General features: G+C 35.3%; 1 protein-coding gene across 1 annotated transcript in view; it reads left to right on the plus strand.

Moving 5' to 3' along the window:
- Positions 1-21135, plus strand: part of PCDH15 (protocadherin related 15) — a 2229510-nt gene that overhangs the window by 1647144 nt on the left and 561231 nt on the right. Inside the window, exon 11 of the mRNA XM_074297067.1 lies at positions 13011-13121. Coding sequence (XP_074153168.1) covers positions 13011-13121 — 111 coding nt within the window. The remainder of the gene's footprint in view (positions 1-13010; positions 13122-21135) is intronic.

A 21135-nucleotide genomic window follows, 5' to 3' on the forward strand; every position in this document is an offset into this window, starting at 1 on the left:
CAAAGGGTATGCACAGTTTGATCACTTTTTGGGCATAATTCCAGATTGCTCTCCAGAATGGCTGGATTCTTTCACAACTCCACCAACAATGCATCAGTGTCCCAGTTTTCCCACATCCCCTCCAACATTCATCATCATTTGTTCCTGTCATCTTAGCCAATCTGACAGGTGTGTAGTGGTATCTCAGAGTTGTCTTAATTTGCATTTCTCTAATCAGTAGTGATTTGGAACACTCTTTCATATGAGTGGATATAGTTTCAATTTCATCATCTGAGAATTGTCTGTTCATATCCTTTGACCATTTATCAATTGGAGAATGGTTTGATTTCTTATAAATTAAGGTCAGTTCTCTATATATTTTGGAAATGAGACCTTTGTAAGAACCTTTAAATTTAAAAATATGTTCCCAATTTGTTACTTCCCTTCTAATCTTGTTTGCATTAGTATTGTTTGTACAGAAACTATTTAGTTTGATTTCTAAAAGTAAGTAAGCAATTTGATGGAAACATGGTTACATGGCTTGGATTTCCTCTTGTCCAACCCCAATTTGTAAGTTGGTCATTTTTCTGCTCCACCTTTTCCTCCCTTTTCTCCCCTTCCTCTTCCTCCACCTCTTCCTCTTTCTTCTGTGGGTGTCTTAAGAGGGTGTTTTTTTTTGTTTTGCTTTTACAATGGATTCTAATTGTAGTCAGTTATCTACAATTAAAAGTCTTACATTAAAGTTAGACATTTTTAAAAAGTGAAAAAAGGAAAGGGAAGGAAATTTAGAGAAATGCTGTGTGTGTGTGTGTGTGTGTGTGTGTGTGTGTGTGTGTGTGTATGTGTGTGTGTAATAGCAATACATGAATAACCTATAGTCTAAAAGAGTCCAAGATAAGATACAGCCCTAGATTCTTACTTAGCTTCTGTGTGACTTTGGACAAGTTATTCAACAGCCATTTAACCTTAGTTTTCTCATCTGTAAAATGGGAATATTCACAGGGGGTTCACTTTACCTAGTTGTCCTGAAAGTCAAATGAAATTATATAAGAAAAGTACTTTATAAACACAAAACTTTAGCTATTGTTAGTGTTTGCTGTGGTTGTTATGTGATAAAAGTGTTATAGACAAAAAGATATAATTGCATCATTGTAGGACACTGGAGGCTGGAAATGGGAAGTAAGTTACTTTAATATTCTCCTTTTAAAAGAAAATCTACAGTTGGTCTAAAGAAAGTTACATTCTTAGTCTATTCACCAACCACTATTTCAACCCTTGTCATTCTTGTAAGGACTGGCCCGGAAGCTGTTCAGCATTTTCTGGGGGTAATATAATAGGATGTGGCAGAAACTACTGACAAGTCCCTTGCAGCACACCAAGCTTACTAAGCATGGAGCATCTGATTTTTCTTAGCTTCCCCTGCCACTCAAAAAACTGTTGAGAAAAGAACACTGAGTGACAGGCCTGGGCAGCTGATTTCTGGGAGACAAAGTAGGTTCTGACACAATTTTGACAGTTTCTCTTGATCAGCTTCTAGCTCCTTGCTCATGTATCTGAATCCCCAAGGCTCTAAGAAGGATCACAAACACTATGGTATCATTGCCTTGGTGAACCTGGACTATTATTCTGAATTGGCAAAAGTATACTAAATGCTATAAAGCAAAAGTGTTTTGTGAATTGCTGTTGGTGTTCGTTTGTTTTGAGTTATTTTATAGAAAATAGGCCATATTTTAGACTTTTTTTTAAAAAATCCTATTGAATCTATGGTAATTTGTCTAACCTGGAGAGGATGCTATTCATGGAAATCCAAATGGACATTTTCAAACAAAATGTGCCAGATTTTAAGGTTTGGGGTAACAAGTCTATAATGGAAGAAACTTTTTTATTTTATTTTTTTAATTTGTTTTCCAGGTCTAACTATATCAATTTATAAGCTATATGGCCCCATTTTCACTATATGACTTCTTGTAAGAATACACTTAGTCATTCAGGTGGTGCAATGGATAGATTGTCCAGCCTAGAGTCAGGAATCCTGAGTTCAAATTAACTTCAGACACTTAACTAGCTGTTTGACTCTAGGAAAGTCACTTAACTCTGTTTTCCTTAGTTTCCCTATCTGTTAAAGTGAAATGAAGAAAATGGCAAACAACTCTAATAATTTCTTCAAGAAAATCCAAATGGGATCATGAAGAGTCAGACATTGACTGAAATGATTGAAAACAACCAAAAGAATGCTTGAATTCATTTTTTACCACAGACTTAAGTCTGTGACCCCTAAGTCTCTTAAACTCTCCCAATTTTAGATTCCTCATCTGTAAATGAAGATAATAATTGTACCTACCTCACAAGACTGGTATGAGAATCAAATGAATTCATATAAGTCTTTAGTACATAAGTACTTTGAGTATCAGAACCTGCTATCTACATGATAGGTGTAATTGCAAAATGATTCCTTTTTGATTAGATGACCTATGGCCTTCTTCTCCTGTAAGAGGTGATTCATAGTAGTTGACAGAAATTAGAATACTCTTTTTAAGAATTTTATTCTTAAAGAGTTTATAAAGCCCTCTCTGTTAAAGGACAGGCCAATTCTCCAAGAGCCTTCACAGCTGTGAATCATAACATCTGAAGAAATTGCAATTGCAACTTCTTAGGAAGACATTTATATTTCCAGTGAACTCTAAAAGATCAGCTTTCCTCCCCAATGTAGATTATTAGCCTATCCTTTGTTTGTTTGTTTGTTTGTTTTTCTCTTTAGCTATTAGAAATTTCAAGAGGATATGGTCCCTCCCCTACTCCTTCAAGGTCCTCATCTTTTCCATACATTCACCATTTTTTCATTGTTTGTGAACATCATTATTGTTGTTAATACCAACACTTCGGAAGAATAAAATCATTATTAAAGGGAATCAAAACAATATTTTCTCCTCTGCTTTTGACAGAGTAAGAAGCTATCAAATAATCCGTCAAAAGGATATAGTAAGTGCTTATGTGCCACTGGAGATCCTGCCCCCCAAAAATGGGTATGCCAAAGGGATCGACAATAATTCAAGAGAGAGACAACATACAACGGCAATGAGAAAGACAGCATACAAGATGAGGCAGAGACAGCACAGTGTAGAGCACTGACTCTGAGTGCTCAAAGATCAAGTTCAAATCTGGCCTCAAATACTTACTGGCTATGTAATCCTGGGTAAATTAGATTACCTCTCTTTGCCTCTGATTCCTCAACTGTTAAATGAGCATAATAACAATACCTTCCTTGCAGGGCTGTTGTCATAATCAATTTGGAACCATTTATAAAGCCCTTATCACCTGTCCAGTGCATGATAGGTATTATGGGAATATATGTTCTCTGTCTTTCCCCTATGTAAAGAGAGAGAGAGAGAGAGAGAGAGAGAGAGAGAGAGAGAGAGAGAGAGAGAGAATTGATGAAAGAAAACTTTCAAAGGAAGGCTTTGAAGATGGAAGTGCAGGAATTGCCCTTGAATAATCTGAAGGAAGTCGAGATAAAGGTGAGGAAGTAGACAGTGATTGCAAAAAACAACAGGAAATAGAATATCATTTGGGAGAAAAGCCAGAAGTCAGATATAGCCAGATCACAGAAATGTGCAGAAGGAAGGAAAAGAGGACAACACTTCAGATTTTGAAATTTAATAGCTAAACAAATAAGTTTATATTTAACTCTGGTGTTAATAGACTATAGTGATGTGTTTGGATATGTTTCTTAGTAGCAGAATGGAGGATGAATTGAAGTAATCCAGGTCAGAGGCAATGAGAGCATAGTAGGACTTCATAGGCCACTGGATGTGTGTATAAAGCAAGCAAGAATGAGGAGTTTAAAATGACTCCAAATTTCTGGTCCTCAGTGACTGGGTAGATGATGATAAACTCAAAAAAAAAAAAAAAGAAAAGAAAGAAATAAAAAATATATATATATATATTTAAATTTAGAAGAAGGATTAATTTGGAGATAAAACTAATTTGTTTTGGACATATCGGGTTTGAAATGGCCACAATATATTTAGGCTGAAACGTCTAACCAGTCATTGGTAATGAGAGACTGGAGATCATAAAAGAAAAGTAAGTCTCTCTAGATCTGGAAATCATCAGCAAAAATGTGATAAGTGAAAGCCATAAAGTGAAGAGTTCTAGGAGCCCAACCTTGGGACACACAGTTAGGGGAAATAATGTGGATAAAAGGCTGGCAATGGAGACTGCAAAGAGGTGATTAAAGTAGGAAGAGGAGAACCAAGAGAGAGTCAGGAAGGGAAGAGGATATAATACGGAATGCCCAAAAGTTCCAAGTTCTAGAATGAGGTTTGTCCAACAGTGCAAGTCTGTACATTCTCTCCATTTCACACTTGGCTAGGATATGATGAGCTTAAATTGCTTGTCCAAGGTTATCCAGACAGTATATGGCAAAGGTAAGAGGTGTTTCTGGATCTTAAGACAGACATGCCAAGGTGTTACTCAAATTACAAATATGTAAAATATTCCTGATATAATAATCACTTAAGAAAAAGTTGTGTTTTGGTTTGTTGTTACATGTTAAAAACTAGCTATCTGCCATGACAGGAAAGAATACTTAAGAACTTCCTGCTGGATCCTATTTTCAGTCAAATCTCTTCTCTTCTCCTTTCCTTTGCTCCCTTTCATCCCTCTATTTCCAGTTGAGACTCCTTGTGCCAGAGAAAATTGTATGGAACCTTGGATATATCGTTATAAAACAGATATACAAATCAAACAGTTACTAATAATAAATCATAATTTATTGATCCCCACTCAATTACATGATCCCATGTGGGGTCACAACTCACAGTTTCAGGAGTTTTCCTTTATACCTTTCTTGATGATCTTTCTAACTCCTGTATATTACATGACTCTCTCTGCGTATAACTCTCAAATATACTTAATCTGCCCTTTTCCAATCTCACATCTAAAATTGCCTTTCAGATATCTCAAGGTAGAAATACAGGAGACATGTCAAACCCATCATGTCCATAGGGGAACTCTTTCTCTTTCCCCCTAGATCTTCCTCCCTTCCTCCCTTCAATCTTGTTGTAGAGGGGAACAGCATCCCCCCAGGCCATCAGGTTTACAACTCCAATGTTATCCTCATTTCCTCTAAATTCCCACATCCAATCCATTTCCAAGGCCTCCACATTTAATCTTTGGATTAATTCACCTCCTTTTCTCTGGCACTGCCAATATTCCAGAGTAGGCCCCCATCACCTTATGCCCTGTCCCAAAGACACTAAACAATCTGATATGTTACATATGTCCTGGAACATTTTAGATACTTAATAAATCATTAATGTTGATTTTTTTTTATTAAATTGAATGCATTTCTAAGCTTTTAATAATTGTCATATTTGTAAATATAAATAAGACTGTGTTTTCATTTTACTTGCTAGTACCTTCAAACATAATTGCTTTGAGTCTCTACTGAGAATTCAAATGTTTATAAAATTCAAAAGAGCTTTTTACCCCATTTATTCTATACTTAATAGTCCAAATTAAAGTAAATGATCTTTCTTCATATGACTATCTACCACAAAAGAAAACTGAACCGAGTCCTGATTTAATAATTTGCTAATTGTTGTTCTCTGCTGCATTCATTAGCCTGCAGGCAATGCTCAGTAAGTATGCTTCCTATGCATAACTTGGATATTACTTACCTCTTAAAGAATGGCTTTTTAGGAATTTCTCTTGGCCATCCCATTCATTATAGTCTCCATAGCCAGGAGACTGGCTCTATGACATCCTCTGATGACTCTAAGACAATGTGTAATTTCAGTTTTCCTTCTACTTTGTTTTGGATTCTATTAGTTTAATTGTTTAATAAGATTTTGTTTGAATAAAATATCTGGCCAGTCAAAGCTCTTGCTTTGAGACTCTATAGCTCTGAAATGTTCTTTTCTACATGGAAACTTTCTTAAATCTCTCTCTACCTGGTTACTTAGGACCTTTCTTCACAAAATTCAGATTTCTGACATATTTTCCAATTCTTAGTCCATGATTCTAAAAAAAAAAAAAGAAAAAAAATAAAGTAGTAGCTTGAAGGAAAATATTTAAAAGCAAACGTAGTTTTCCCACCTATGGAGTATTATCTTCCTTGAGACATTCCTTTGGGACAACTCAGCACTGAGGACTATAGCAGCCCTGTCCCCTACAAGAGAAAAGTGTAGTTATTTGTTTATTTGTTTTAGTTGCAGTAGAAAATGGGTTGTCTAGTAAATACTAGCATTTTATGAAAATGGCATAGTAGTTACCCAAGAACTATATGAACACAATTACAAAATACTTATACAAATAAAATCAGATCTAAACAATTGGAAAAATATCACTTTTTGATGGCTAGGCCAAGCTAATATAATAAAAATGACAATTCTGTCTAAATTGGTCTACTTGTTCGGGACTTTACCAATCAAATTGCCAAACCTTTTTTTATAGAACTAGAAAAAAATAATAGCAAAATTCATCTGGAAGAATAAAAGGTTAAGAATATCAAGGGAATCAATGAAAAAAAAAAAAATACAAAAGATGGTGGCTTAGCAGTACCGGACCCAAAACTCTATTATAAAGTAGCGGCAGTAATTTGATACTAAGATATTAAGTGGTGGATCTATGAAATAGATTAGATACACATGACACAATAATCAAGGCCTATAGCAATCTAATATTTGATAAACCCCAAATCACCAACTTCTAGAATAAGAACTCATTATTTGACAAAAATTGCTGGGAAAACTGGAAAAAAATATGTCAGAAACTTGGTATAAACCTATATCTCACACCCTATACTAAAATAAGATCAAAATGGATACATAATTTGGGCATAAAGGATGATGTCATACACAAATTGGAAGAAAAAAGGATAATTTATCTCTCAGATCTTTGGACAAGGGAGGAATTTATGAGCAAAGAAGAACTAGGGAACACTATGGAGGATAAAATGGACAATTTTGATCACATTAAATTAAAAAAGTTTTTTGCACAAACAAACCAATAGAAACAAGATTAAAAGGGAAGTACAAGGGTAGGGGGAAAAAAAAAACACAACTTTACAGCCAGTTATCTCTGATAAAGATCTCTTTACTAAATATGTGAAGAAAATGACTATTTGTTAGGTTCTTACTAAGTGCTAATGAGATGATGAGATATTAGGTTCTAACTAAGTGCTAAGTCAGTACTTGATAATTCTCTAGTTCAGGCCTATCTCATTAGCACTTAGTAAGAACCTAACAAAACCTGGATACACCAGCTAAGAAGGCAGGAACTAGAGAATTGTCAAGTACCAACTTAGCCCTTAGTAAGAACCTAATATCTCATTATCTCATTAGCACTTAGTAAGAACCTAACAACTATTGATAAATAGTCAAAAGATAGGAACAGACAATTTTCAGACAAAATTAAAGCCATTTATAATAATATGAAAAATATTCTAAATCACTATTTATTAGAAAAATGCAAATTAAAAACAACTCTGAGCTTTCACCGCTCAGATTGGCTAAGATGACAGGAAAAGATAATAATAAATGTTGGAGGGGATGTGGGAAAACTGGGACACTGATGCATCATTGGTGGAGTTGTGAAATGATCCAACCATTCTGGAGAGCAATCTATAACTATGCCCAGAGGGCTATCAAAGTGTACATACCTTTTGATCCAGCACTTTCATTGCTGAGTCTGTATCCCAAGGAAATCCTAAAGGAGGGAAAAAGATCCAAATGTATAAAGATGTTTGTGGCAGCTCTTTTTGTAATAGCAAAGAATTGGGAAAAGAGTGGATGTCCATCAATTGAGAATTGTAATTTATGGGCCAGCTCCCTGAAGGGCCTCAAGATCAGTCAGAGTCATGATAAATCAAAGTCCTTGGTCTTTAGGTGGAGAAGTGAAGGAGGCCGGCCAGCTTCCACTCAGCTTGCCAAAGGTGTATCCTGGATTCTGGAGTCCAGAGTCTCCAGCCTCTCCCCTCTTCCTGCCTTCAAGTACCTCTCACTTCTCTCTCTCCACCCTCCATTCCTTGCTTAAGATTATTTTACTACCAAACATTCAGCAATCACCAATGGTGAGGAGAGCCATCATCCAAATATATGCTAATAGAGCCATTGTCTCATCCCTTTTGTAACCTTAAGTGCTCTTGTGTCTGATTCAGAGATTCAGCCCTCTCCAGAGAATGACTGAAAAAGTTGTGATATATAAAGATAATGAAATACTATTTTTCTATTTAAAAATGGTGAACAAGCTGATTATAGAAAAGCCTGGAAAGATTTACATGGACTGATGCTGAACAAAACAAGCAGAACCAGGAATATATTGTACACGATAACAGCAAGAATGTGTGATGATCAACTATGAAAGACTTAGTTCTTCTCAGTGGTGCAGTGATCCAAAGCAATCTTAACAGACTGGACAGAAAATGCCATCTATATCTAGAAAAAGAACTAAGGAGACCAAATGTAAATCAACGTTCACTTCTTTTTTCTGTTTTTTTTTTTTTTTTTTTTTTTAATCTCTGCCATAGCTTTTCCATTTTGTTCTGATTTTTCTTTTCCATCACGGTTCATAAAGCAATATGTATTAAAAATAAAATAAATCAACTTAAAAAAGAAAAAGATAGAAAGAAAATACCATCATAGTTGGGGGAGCAGGGATTATTCACCTTTGTAACCTTTGGGGGTAGACAATAGTGAATTTATAGTCTCATGCATTTAAACTGAAAGTTATAAAGCCCAACTATTTCACTTTAAAGATAAGCTAGACAGAGGCCCAGAAACATTCCATAATTTGTCGTGAATCACAAAGCTGTTAAGTGGCAGTACTGGAATTTAAACCTGGGTCGTTAACATGGAATCACTGTCCCACTGTGCTTCACTACATCAATCCACTATGCATTAATGGCCACCAGAGGTAATACATACATATGTCAATGTCTATTTTCTTTGCACATAATTCTGAGAGAAACGTCATATAAAAAATGAATTAGTACCTTTTATATTACCTCCACAGATCCTACCACAATTATCAATAGATGTAATTATATGAGTATAGTGGGGAAACCTAGGAATATGCTTTTAGAGCTATACTCTGCTGATGATCATTGGTATTAGAAAACAGAATTACCATTTGTACCTACCAAATTCTTTTTTAAATATTGCCACTAATCCCTGCCTTTTCTCACCCACCCCACACCCACTACATTGTATTAAACTTATCTTTTCTTTCTAGTTTTGTCACTAGTGGTCATTACAATAAAGCACTTCCTACTTGCTTATCACTTTTAGAAATAGTATATAAAATTTCCGATAAATTGTGTTTATAAGAGATTTGATTTTTTTTTCAATCCCTATATACTTGAAAATGTTACTAAGAAAATTATTTAAAGAAAATTGAGTAATAATCCAGACCGGTTTATGGGTTCATATATACCAGTGGTCCTCAAACTTTTTAAATCGGGGGCCAGTTCACTTTCCCTCAGACTGTTGGAGGACCAGACTATAGTAAAAACAAAAGCTTACACTCTGTCTTTGCCCTTTAGCCCATTTGCCATAACCTGGAGGCCGCATAAACATCCTCAGTGGGTCTCATCTGGCCTGCAGGCCATAGCTTGAGAACTCCTGCTATATACCATCAAAATTTATATTCATTTATGTTCCACATTTTACAAAAGACAATGGTAAACTAGAGTGTATTCAGAGTAGGTTGGGGGTGGAAATCATACCTTTTTAAAGGAACATTCAAAAATTAGCATTTTTTTTTGCTTGGAGAATAAAAAACTTAGTAGTTGGGGTTAAAGGTTTCAATCAGTTGGAGAACATTATAGCTGCCATAATATAAATGGAAGAGTGTTGAATTTGTAGCACAAGAATTTGAATTCAAATTCTGGCTTTGTACCATAGTACCTTGTGTATTGTGGAATAAGTTGCTTTACCTCTTTGACCTTGATGATCTCATTTGTAGAATGAATGGGTTTGTGTTAAACCTCTTAGGTCTTTTCTTTTTAACTCTAAATCTAAGATAATAAGAAAATGAAAGGATGTCATGGAAAAGAAAGTTGACTTGTTTTGAGGGTTTTGCTGTTACTGCTGTTGTTAATATTTTTGTTTTGATGTTATGTTTTCCTTTAGTTTTTTTTTTTTTTTTTTTTTTTTTTTTTGTTTCCCCTACATGACAAAACTAAGGGGAGGAATTGGTTGGAAAGAAGTCAGTTTAGGTTAGATCTCAGAAAAGACATTCTAAAATTATAGTTGTCCAAAGTAGGAATTGGTTCTGTCAAGAAGTGGTAGCCTGTCACTTCCTGATAAGTACCAACAAGGACTGAATGACCACTCAATGGATATTTTATGAAGGGGACTATTAACCTATGGGCTGTACTCGGTAACTATTGAGTCCTCTTTCATTTAACATGCTGTGATCTTAACAATATCTACTTTAGGGCTGAAGTCCATTCAGGAGAAAATAAGTCAATATCCATGACTTTTCTGTAAGAGATTCTTTTTTCTCTCTACTGCCAAAAAATCACTTAAAACAGTTTGGGAAAGCTTTACTTCGCAGTAGGTTTTATATTTGGCTTTTTAAAATAGTGTAAAATATTTTCTCAACTTTTCTTTTTTATTATTTTATCACTAGACACTAGCCAGCAAATCAGGTGAAAAAATATTAGGTTTTCCTCCTGTGGCAAATTTCCCAGGCGGTGTAGACTATGAAATAGTCCTCATCTTTGTCTCTTGGCACATTGAAATCCATTCAAAACTTTGTGAATTGAGTCACATTCTATCAAAGAGACATTGGATTTAGCTCACTAGATTAGATTCAGTGAAAAGAGACCAGATTCAACTTTAAAGCTCAATAAAATTACTTGCTATATTGTTTCTGCTGATTTGTACTAAGGACGAAGGCAAACTATTCAGTGGAAGTTCATTTTTAACATTAATATGTAACAGTCTAGACAGTGATTCTGATTCCTGCAGGAGTAGCTTTAGAATATAGATGACAGCCTACTTTTACAAAATGATACATCTATCAAGGGTTTGGTTATGATTAAGTTAGATTTTTCCCCCGTTTCAATAAAATTACCATATCATTATTATGCCAAGAAGCCCACCACTGTCTGCTCATTCCTCCTCTCCCCACACACTACTGACTTTATCACTGGTGATAATATGAGGGATGTCTTCAAGCATTCACAAGGTTGCCACATGGAAGAGGGAATACTTGGGTTGTTCAGTTCGGCCTCAGAGGATGGAACTGGGCTCGGTGATTGGAAGTGGTACAGAGGCATAATTGGGCACATTCATTATAATGAGTTATCCATATGTGGAAAAAGCTGTCTTTGGAGGACAAAATGAGAATGAATTGTCCATCCCTGAGTGAAATCAGCTTCACCTTGGCTGTATGTGTCACAGAATTGATTCTTGTCCATGTATGAATTTGACTGAACTCCTTTTGGATTCCCTTTTCATTTCAGAAATTCTAGGATATACTACAAGAGGGAGAGATTTTATGTAAAGTTGTTCAGTTTATCACTGGTCACCAATAATAACATTAATATGAAGCTAGGTGGCTTAATGCAAAGAGTGCCGGATCTGGTGTCAGGAAAATTCCTCTTCATGAAATGAAAGCCAGCCTCAGACACTGGCTAGCTGGGTGGCTCTAGCTAAGTCTCTTAATCCTGTTTGCCCCAGTATTTGCCAAACCACTCTGGTATCTTTGCCAAGAAAACACCAAATGCGGTCACAAAGACTCAATAACAACATCATGTCATTAATCACTGAATTGGGAATGGATGTTCAAAAGATGGATCTTACCACAGTTTAGCCTTTCAGGGATCCTGTTAATATTAATTTATGTTTATGTTAATGATTTTGGTGATGATTATAAAACTCCAGAGTAAAATTTGGAGAACCAGAAGGGACTTTAGAGGACCATCAGATCCAAACCTCTCATATTCTAGATTAAGAAACTGAGGCCTAGAGGGCTTAGACTCACAAAGCTAGTTAGTGTCTGACACAGGATTCAAACTCACATCTTCCTGAATCCATCTCCAGGATTTTAGTCAATGGGCCATAGTTAATGTCTCTAATGGTGATGATGTTATCCATTAAGATGTTGACTGACCTGCTTTAAGATATACCATATACCTTACACATATTTTCTAATTGGATTCTCCAAATAGGCTTACGATGTAAGTGCAAAAGTGATCAATATCTTATTGATAAGAAAAAATGGAACCCAGAGATGTTAAGTGATTTTATGCAGTTAGTAAGTGTATGAATCAGGACAGAAACTCAAGTCTTCATGAATCATAAAATATTAGCTAAGGAAGGATCCTTAGAGATCACTCTCCTCCCTATTATGCAGATGAAGCAAATGACGACTTCTATAACTGATTCCTATCATATCTGTGGTTTTTCAATTCCACTTACATCACAGGATTATTGTAAGACTTAAATGAGGTAATATTTTTAAAGTGCCTAACACAGTGCCTGGCCCATAAATGCCTCATTACTTCTCTTCCCAAGCTCACTGTTCTTTTCACTCTGTGTGGTGCTACAATATTTTTTTTTTTTTATCTCTAATATCTGAAAGTGCCAGACATATGCATAAAGTTTAAAGATAGAAATCATGCTGCGTAGAAATCTTGGATGGAAAATGTTATTTTGAACTTTGAGGGTTTAAATCAAGACAGATAAAAAAAATAAAAACTGTTGCCAAAAAGACCTGTATTTGTTGGACTTCACTTTCAAAGGTCCCAGGGCAGTTGATAAATGGCACAAATAATAAATGAAAAACTATCAGAGGAAACGAGTTTTCTAGTTATCATATTTTCCGAGGTCCTGAGAGAATCTGACTGATCAAATTTAAACATTTAAATAAAAGATCAGAATATTGAATCAGACGTTTGCACCCAAAACCATTTTCAATGAAAATGTTTACCAACCCTCTATGAGTCTTAATCATGTGATGACATAGCATGTGTTGTGTCTGGGTCACCTCCATAAATTCTGTCCTCCTTCTTCTTGCAGACCTCCAATGACACCTTTGAGATTCCTCTCACATTGACTGGAACTGTTGTATTGAGGAAGAGACTTAATTATGAAGATAAGACCCGTTATTATGTCATCGTTCAAGCTAATGTAAGTATTCCCCATTGGTTAATGCCGAATTGCCTCATTCCCTTTGAAAAATGTGTCTATGTATGTGTACGTATGACAGCTATATGAAGAAACCAAATAATAATCCTTGAAAGATGTAGTGAAACAGAGAGAGCTCTGTGCAAGAACTTTCTGATTATTAATGTCAAATAAGGTATAAAGCAGAGATGTATGTTCTCGATGTTAGTATAGAGTAGAGCTTGTTTTGCTACCATAGGCTCTTTAATAGTCAGATTGGTGAAGGCAATGGATCCCGAATCAGAGTATTTTTTTAAAAGTACACAATAAAAAATACAGGCTAAAAAAATGAACTAAAGGTTAGTGAAAATGGAGATGAAGTTGATTTTCCCCATCCAAGATCACAGACTACCTGAAATCTCTTATGAAGAATATTCTGTGGATTCTAGGTTTTGAACCTCTACTATGATAGATATCATAAAAGAATCACATAATAAGAAAGGAGTAGTCAGACTAATTCAGCAGACATTTATTAAGCACCTACTATATGCCAGGCACTGGAGATATAATTCATAAAAAAGAAAGTTCATAATCCAAAGAGAGAAACAACATATAACAGAAGAATGAAAAATGGGGTGGGGAGAGCAGGGAGGGATGGAGCAACAGCAACAGCGCCTGAGCATTTTATTATATGGCAATTAAACTGGGGAGGGCAGCACATTATTGTTCTAGGTAAGGAATAGTGCATGCTGCAAGTACAATTTCCTCTCTATATTTAAAAAGGCATTGGGAGAAGTTTGATTCTATATCCTTCAGCACTCCAATCAGAGGAGAAAAGAGACTGAAGGAGGTCCTGTCAATCAGCTCTTGAGTTAGCAGCATCTTGAGTTTAGAAGTGAGGAATTTATCCTGGGTGGGCCATTTGCTTCCACTGGATTTTCAATCAGGCAAGGCAATAGAAGAAAAATGGAGTCATATGGAAAAATCAGGCCTGCTTAAAAGACAGCACTTGAGTTCCATTAATAGCTATTTCAAGAAGAAAATTAAACTCCCACAAATGTGATCCCTATGAAGGTCCTAAGAAAAGATGGATAATAGCTGTCTATGATGACAACAATGAAGGAATTACCATTTCTATTCTGGCAGAGAGAGGGAACAACAACAACAAACAGATCAGAGATCAACCAAACATTGGTGCATGTTGTCCTCTGAATTCAGCAAAATTGACTTAATCAGAGCTAGAGGAAAGAAACACACTTTTAGGTATTTACTGTTGAAAATGTCATTTCTCTAAATTTTTTTTTTTTTTTGGTAAATCAACAGAAAAAATCAGCTTAGTCTTCCCATTCGAATGAACAAAGCAGGAGTATTTTATGTCAAAAAATCATAGAATGCCAAAGTTGAAAGGAACCTCCTAACTTCTTCAGGCTGACTCTGTTGTTCATGGAATCATCCTGTAACATCTAGTTAATTTTTTTTTTTTAATAGGCTGGGGTTAAGTGACTTGCCCAGGGTCACACAGCTAGGAAGTGTTAAGTGTCTGAGACCAGATTTGAACTCAGGACCTCCTGAATTCAAGGCTGGTGCTCTATCCACTGCGCCACCTAGCTGCCCCCTCAGTTAATTTTTTCACCATGCTTTGCTTAAATATTGCTTTTGTTGTTTTTTGAACATTTAATCATATCTGGCCTTTCATGACCCCATTTTGGATTTTCTTGATAAAATATACTAGATTGGTCACTATTTTCTTCTCTGAGTTATTTTACAGTTGGAGAAACTAAACAAAGAGTTAAGAGACTTAACCAGGTTCACTAAGCTAGTGAGTGTCTAAGACCAAATTTGAATTTAGGAATTCTTGACCCCAGGAAAGGGTTCTAATTGTTTGCATCACCTAACAGCTCTGAACACATCTAATAAGGTATAATATGTTATTTTATTATTTAATTGTCTTTCTGAAAACAATGTTTATTTAAAAAGAAAACACTAGAACAATAAGCCAACATCTTTTCCTCTCTGTCTTTTGTTCCTACTTATCTTTTTGGAATTAAGAATAATAAGGTGGATATCATGTTTAAATAAAAGTAATTTAAATACTGGAAGAAATCTTCATTGTACCCGTGTTTTCAGTGTTTTTTTTTTCCTTCTCCAGTTTCATCAACTAATTTTCACTGTAAATGCTATTAATCCATCTCATTCTCTTTACACTTTCCTAATAGAAGTCACTTTCCCCCATTTTTCTTTTCTTAAACTATTTATCCCAGAGTTGAATAATCAATTTCACATATGGTCTGGCCAGTCCATAGGATGATAGGACTTTCACTTTCCTCATTCTGAATAGTTCTATTTCATATATTTCCAAAAGAGGCTACATCATTTTCTGGAGATTAGAATATAACCTAAATCAACTAAATGTTTTATTATTATTATTCTTTTATTTCTTATTCACTAATTACATTTATTCTGTAATCAAAAAAATAATTTTGCAGAAGGAAAAGTAAGAAAAAGAACTAAAAGAAGTAAGTCACAGGAAATGAATTTCATTTATCTTTTATCTGTAATAATCTTACCATGAAGGTGAGTTAATTTTTAATTTGTTATTTCATGTTTCACAGTTTTCAGAGAGGAAAGGAATAAACCTTCTTTCTTACATTGGATTTTTCAGTGAAGAACTTTTTCAAAATTTTTATCTTCAAACATTTTTCCCCCCTGAGGCTGGGGTTAAGTGATTTGCCCAGGGTCACACAGCTAGGAAGTGTTAAGTGTCTGAGATCAGATTTGAACTTGGGTCCTCCTGAATTCAAGGATGGTGCTCTATCCACTTTGCCACCTAGCTGCCCCTCTTCGAACATATTTTAATGGGAAAATGATGGCAGTTTAATTTATAACATTCCCTTCTACTTAACCACAAATGATAACAGGCAAGGTAAACATCCAATTCCTCCTCAAACCTTTAAGTTCTTTAACCAATGCACAAAACTAGATTTCTGAAAAATATGGTACTTCTTTGTCCTTAGCATTATTTTTGGTTTTGAAATATATTTTCTCTAATTGGAGGTAAAGCATCATTGTTCCAATTTGTACTGTATACCAAGGCTGATGTCAATTGGTGGAAAATAGCAGAGAAAAAGAAGACAAGATCCTTGCCTTTGGGGAATATGGATACCTAAAGGGAAGAGAACAATGGAGAAAGCATCTGTTAATCATCTAATATATACCAGACACTATGCTAAGCACTTTACAAATAGATTATCTTTTAGTCCATACAAAATCCTTAAAAATGCTACTGTTATCTCCATTTTATATGTGAGAAAACTAAGGCAAAGAGAAGTTAAGTGATCTGCCCAGGTTCAACAGCTAATAATAATCTGAGGCAGGATTTCATATCCAGGGTCTTCTTGGTTCCAGGTCTTCTTGGTTCCAGACCTATCCTGGTTCCAATTTTATTCATTGTGTCACTTAATTGACAAAAAGGGATTTATTTTAAATTTAATATAAACATAAATTAATGCAAGTGACCAAGTGGTTTTTACATCTATTCAAGTTGACTTTGTAGCTGCTTTAGTTTAGGGACTATTTCATTTTTTTCTTTGTATCACCAATACCTCAAAAGAGTTTTGGCCCATAGCAGGTCATTAATACATGTTTACCAGTTTGGGCCAAACTGAATCACACTTAATTTAATTTCAGTGTATGATATTTTTTTGACTTTCTGGCAATTCTCTTTTAGTTTCCCAAAGGATTTTTCTCTTTTTTTTTTTCTTATACTGTAATGTTGGAGGAATTAAGGCAATATAGAGATTAGAGAGTTTTAATATTTTATTGAAGAGCTTAGACTAATTGACTGGATTGGACTCACATCTCAAAGAATCCAGCGGCAAATGAAGAATTCCAGGGATTTTTATAAGACTCTAGCTATCAGGGAAACAAAGGCAGGGGTGGAGAGAGCACTAGTGAGCAGCAATTTTCCAGGAGCAGACCATAAATTTGGTTCTGACAGGTTGGGGATAAGATAACACAAATTCTGTTAAGTTGGGAGTTAAGAAGCTGGTCAAACTAGAGACAAAAAGTCTGGAACAAGCAAAATGCTTACCTATGTCTAATTAAACTATCTGGAATTTATGGCGTTGTGGAACAATAAATGAGCTCTTTTATCTTCCTCAAATAAGACTGTCACTAGAACTAAATGTTCTTCTTTCTATCATCCTCACAGAGCATAAAATCTAAAACTAGTAAATACATAATAAATGTGAACTTATTGACTAAACTGCTAAAATTTAGACTAATTCTTATTTGGAAACTGCATCAATTAAGGCTTCAAAACACATACAGAGAGAAAATACTAAACAGGGATCATATATCGTTTTTAAAAAGTTTTACAAAGTAAAAATTTTAATCTATCAAGGAATTTAATCTATATAAAACTGCTTATCTGATAGATCATCTACTTCTTCCATCAAAAATTCAATCATCAAGCATTTATTCAGAGTTTCTCACATGTCAGTCACTGGAAAAATATCTAAGGAAGACCATAGCCCTCCCATGTGTTAATATCTATGTTATTCTCATTCACATTGTACCATAAAACCTCTACAGAAAATTTCCCCAACAATCTTCAGTCACTTTTCATTTTCTTGTATTACACAGTAGATAGATAATAAAGCTGGGCTAGTTTTTTGGTCAAAATTTAATTTTAACCACCAGGAAGTGCTGGGAGGCACTTAATTGATTCTATTTACTAATCATAATTTACTCTTAATTATCCTCTGATCTTCTTGAAAATTGTGTTCTTTCCAACATCAGAGAGTGAAAATGAAGAAGAGGAAAGTTCTAGGAATGGAGGACAGTGAATAGAAACATTAAGAGTAAGGAGACAGAGTTATCAGTTTAAGGAATAGCGAGGAAGTTAGTGTCCCTAGATCAGAGGACACATGGCAAGATGTGGAAGGTTTAGTAAGATTAACAAAATGGGAAATAGTTAGGGGGTTTTGAAAGATTTTTAAAATGAAGCAGAGAATTTTATATCTGATCCTGGATGCAATAGGGAGCCACCAGCATAGGTTGAATGGGCTTGGAGGTGAATATAACATGGTCAGATGTGATATTTTTTGAAGATCAATTTGATGATAACTAAGTAAAGGAGGGACTAGAAAAAGATCAGGGAATCCAACCAGTAAGTACTGAAATATTCTAGGCATAAGGCAGTAAAGACTTACACCAGAATGGTGCAAGATACTGAGAAAGAGACATTGGAGAGATATTTGGGATCACTGGAATATAAAAAGAATGGTGTGTTGGAAGTAATTTAATCACTTATTATAAGTACACTTTAATTCCCTATCTTGGTGCAATCTGGGGATGGAGATTTCCTGGGACAGGAAGAAGCTGTGTGGTGCTAGAACAGAATGAGGTACCCATATGAAAGCAAACTTACTACCATGGAGTTTGAATAGCTAAAGAGTATCTAGTATGTCCCTTGGAAGCAACAAACAAATATATAGACCTATAACTAGCTACCCAGATGGCTAGTTAGCTGTTTTTCTATCACTCATATATTTAATCAACATATTTATGCTAAGATTAACAATAATAGCAGAGGTATATTGGCATATAGACATAGATATGGATATATGAATCTGAAAATAACTCTTTGTTCATAGGAAAATCTAATGAAAACATACAGAAACATATATCTAAAATCTTCTATCCTTTAAGGTCAAAATATATACCTTAGCAATTAATATCCTAAATAAATACAATTATAAATAAAAATGTGATAGAGTAATGTGATTCATCACTTGCTATGCTCAATTCATGAAAATTAGAGATGAAAAACTAGAAAAAGGCCAAAAAATAAACAAACAAATTAATATATTAGGTAAAAGGCCCTGATGTGTTTAAAAACACACAGAGAAGAAGCCAGTTTTTAAAAGGTTTTTAAAGTGGTAGATGACTGACTGTCCATCTATCTTGGGTCAGCAGAAGGATGATAAAAGCCTCTACATCTTAAAGTGGTTTTGTAAGAGTTGTATCATTGAGGATGATTCTAATTACATTCTGATTACTCCTCCCTCCTTTTTTTGTACTGCAAATACCTGATAATGTAATTAAATAACATTTAATTTAATTAAATAACATCTCTCTCTCTGAGGGAGTCTTCTTGATGCTCTGGCACACTTTCGAAAGCCAGAGGCTAGAATATCCTCACATTAGGAATGCTTCTTATTACATTTTTAATAAAATGAAAGTTTCAGTGTCATTGAAAATATATAAGAAAATATAAAATTAAGAAGAGAAAAGACTGAGTGAGAAAGGGAGGAAAGTAGGAAGAAAGGAAGGAAGGAAAGAAGGAAGGAAGGAATTAAGTGAAGAAGGTAGGGAGGGAGAAAAGAATCAAGGAAAGGAGGGAGAAAGGAAGGAAGGGAAAAAAGGAAGAAAGCAAGGAATGAAGTGAGGAAATGAAGAAAGTAGAGAGGGAGAAAGGAAGAAAGAAAAGGAGGGTGAGAGAGAGGAAAAAAAGAAGAAATGAAGGAATATGGGAGGAAAAAATAAAGAAAAGGAGGGAGGGAGGAAGGAATCAAGGAAGAGAAAGAGGGGGAAAGAAGGGAGAGAGAAAAAGAGGGAGGAGGGAAAGATGAAAGAAAGAAATGAAAAGGGGAAGTGCAGGGAGATAGAGGAGAGGAGAGAAGATCCCATGTATTCCTCAATAGCAGCCTCAAATTCTTTCCATAAAGCCTGTTAGCATATGTACTCATTAAGCTAGGATACCATGCACAATTTCTCATTTTAACATTCCTGATATAATGTAGAAAAAAGGATCTTGTACATAATTCTAATCTTCACTTTCCTTAACACTATTCTATATAGTCATAATGATGATAAAATAATGATAGCTGCCTTTTGTAATGCTGTTTGAGATTTACAAAACTCTATATTTTATTTAACCCTCACAATAATCCTTTGTGGTGGGTGCTATTGTTGTTCCTATTTTAGAGATAATAATAACTCACATTTATATAGCTTTTTAAAGAATTGAATAGTGATTTCCATTTAACTCATTCAGTAGTTGAGGAAATAGACTGAATGGGGTTAACTGCCTTGCTCATGGTGACTCTGACCAAAGAATATCCAAAAGCAGATCAAAACCCGCCATGACAAAGAGCTTGCTGCTTTGCTTTTTGGAGTTAAATTCTTCCCTCCAGAGGTCGCAGCACCTGTCAGAAGAAAGTATTGCAATCATCATGGGTCTCTTAGGATCAAGCTCTGTGTCATCAATGAATTGGTAGCAGCATTGCATCCAAGTTTATAAAAAGCAGTGTGCCGGGGCAGCTGGGTGGCACAGTGGATAGAGCACCAGCCCTGAATTCAGGAGGACCCGAGTTCAAATCTGGTCTCAGACACTTAACACTTCCTAGCTGTGTGACCCTGGGCAAGTCACTTAACCCCAGCCTCAGGGGAAAAAAAAAAAAAAAAAAAAAGCAGTGTTTATTTGGTTCTCATTCATCCTAAGATCATAGATTTTGCGCTAGGTAGGGCTGGAGACACAATGAAGTCTAGTCCTATTTTATAGCTGAAGAATGTGACTCCTGCAGAGGCTGAGTGATGTTTTTATCACTGTTTTAATCACACAGGGATTTTAACCAACACCCTCTCAGTCTATTCCCATGCTCCTCTCAGTCTATTCCCATGCTCCTTAAACTGAGCTTTGTTCTTAACCTGGGGCCCATGAAGTCTATGTACTGAGGCTCTACTGTTGGCGGTAAGAGAGCCTGTTTACCGAGGGAACTTTGAAGGAGGCAAAAATCCCTGTCATCAGTGCAGGCTACAGACTCTGGTGGATTCTTTTTCCCTTTGATCATCTCATTCTTAAAATTCACAGGCTAGAACATGAGGTGACTCTCCTGCTCCCGATTTAACAATTATTCCCTGCTCATGGCAAAGATAGTGAACATCATATATAGCCTTGCCCTATTCTAGTCCTTCAGCTCTTTAGAGAAACTTAGAAAGTCACTATTTCATTATTATGTTTTATTTTTCTGGA

Source organism: Sminthopsis crassicaudata, chromosome 2, assembly GCF_048593235.1.
Source record: "Sminthopsis crassicaudata isolate SCR6 chromosome 2, ASM4859323v1, whole genome shotgun sequence".
In the NCBI taxonomy this organism is placed as follows: Eukaryota; Metazoa; Chordata; class Mammalia; order Dasyuromorphia; family Dasyuridae; genus Sminthopsis; species Sminthopsis crassicaudata.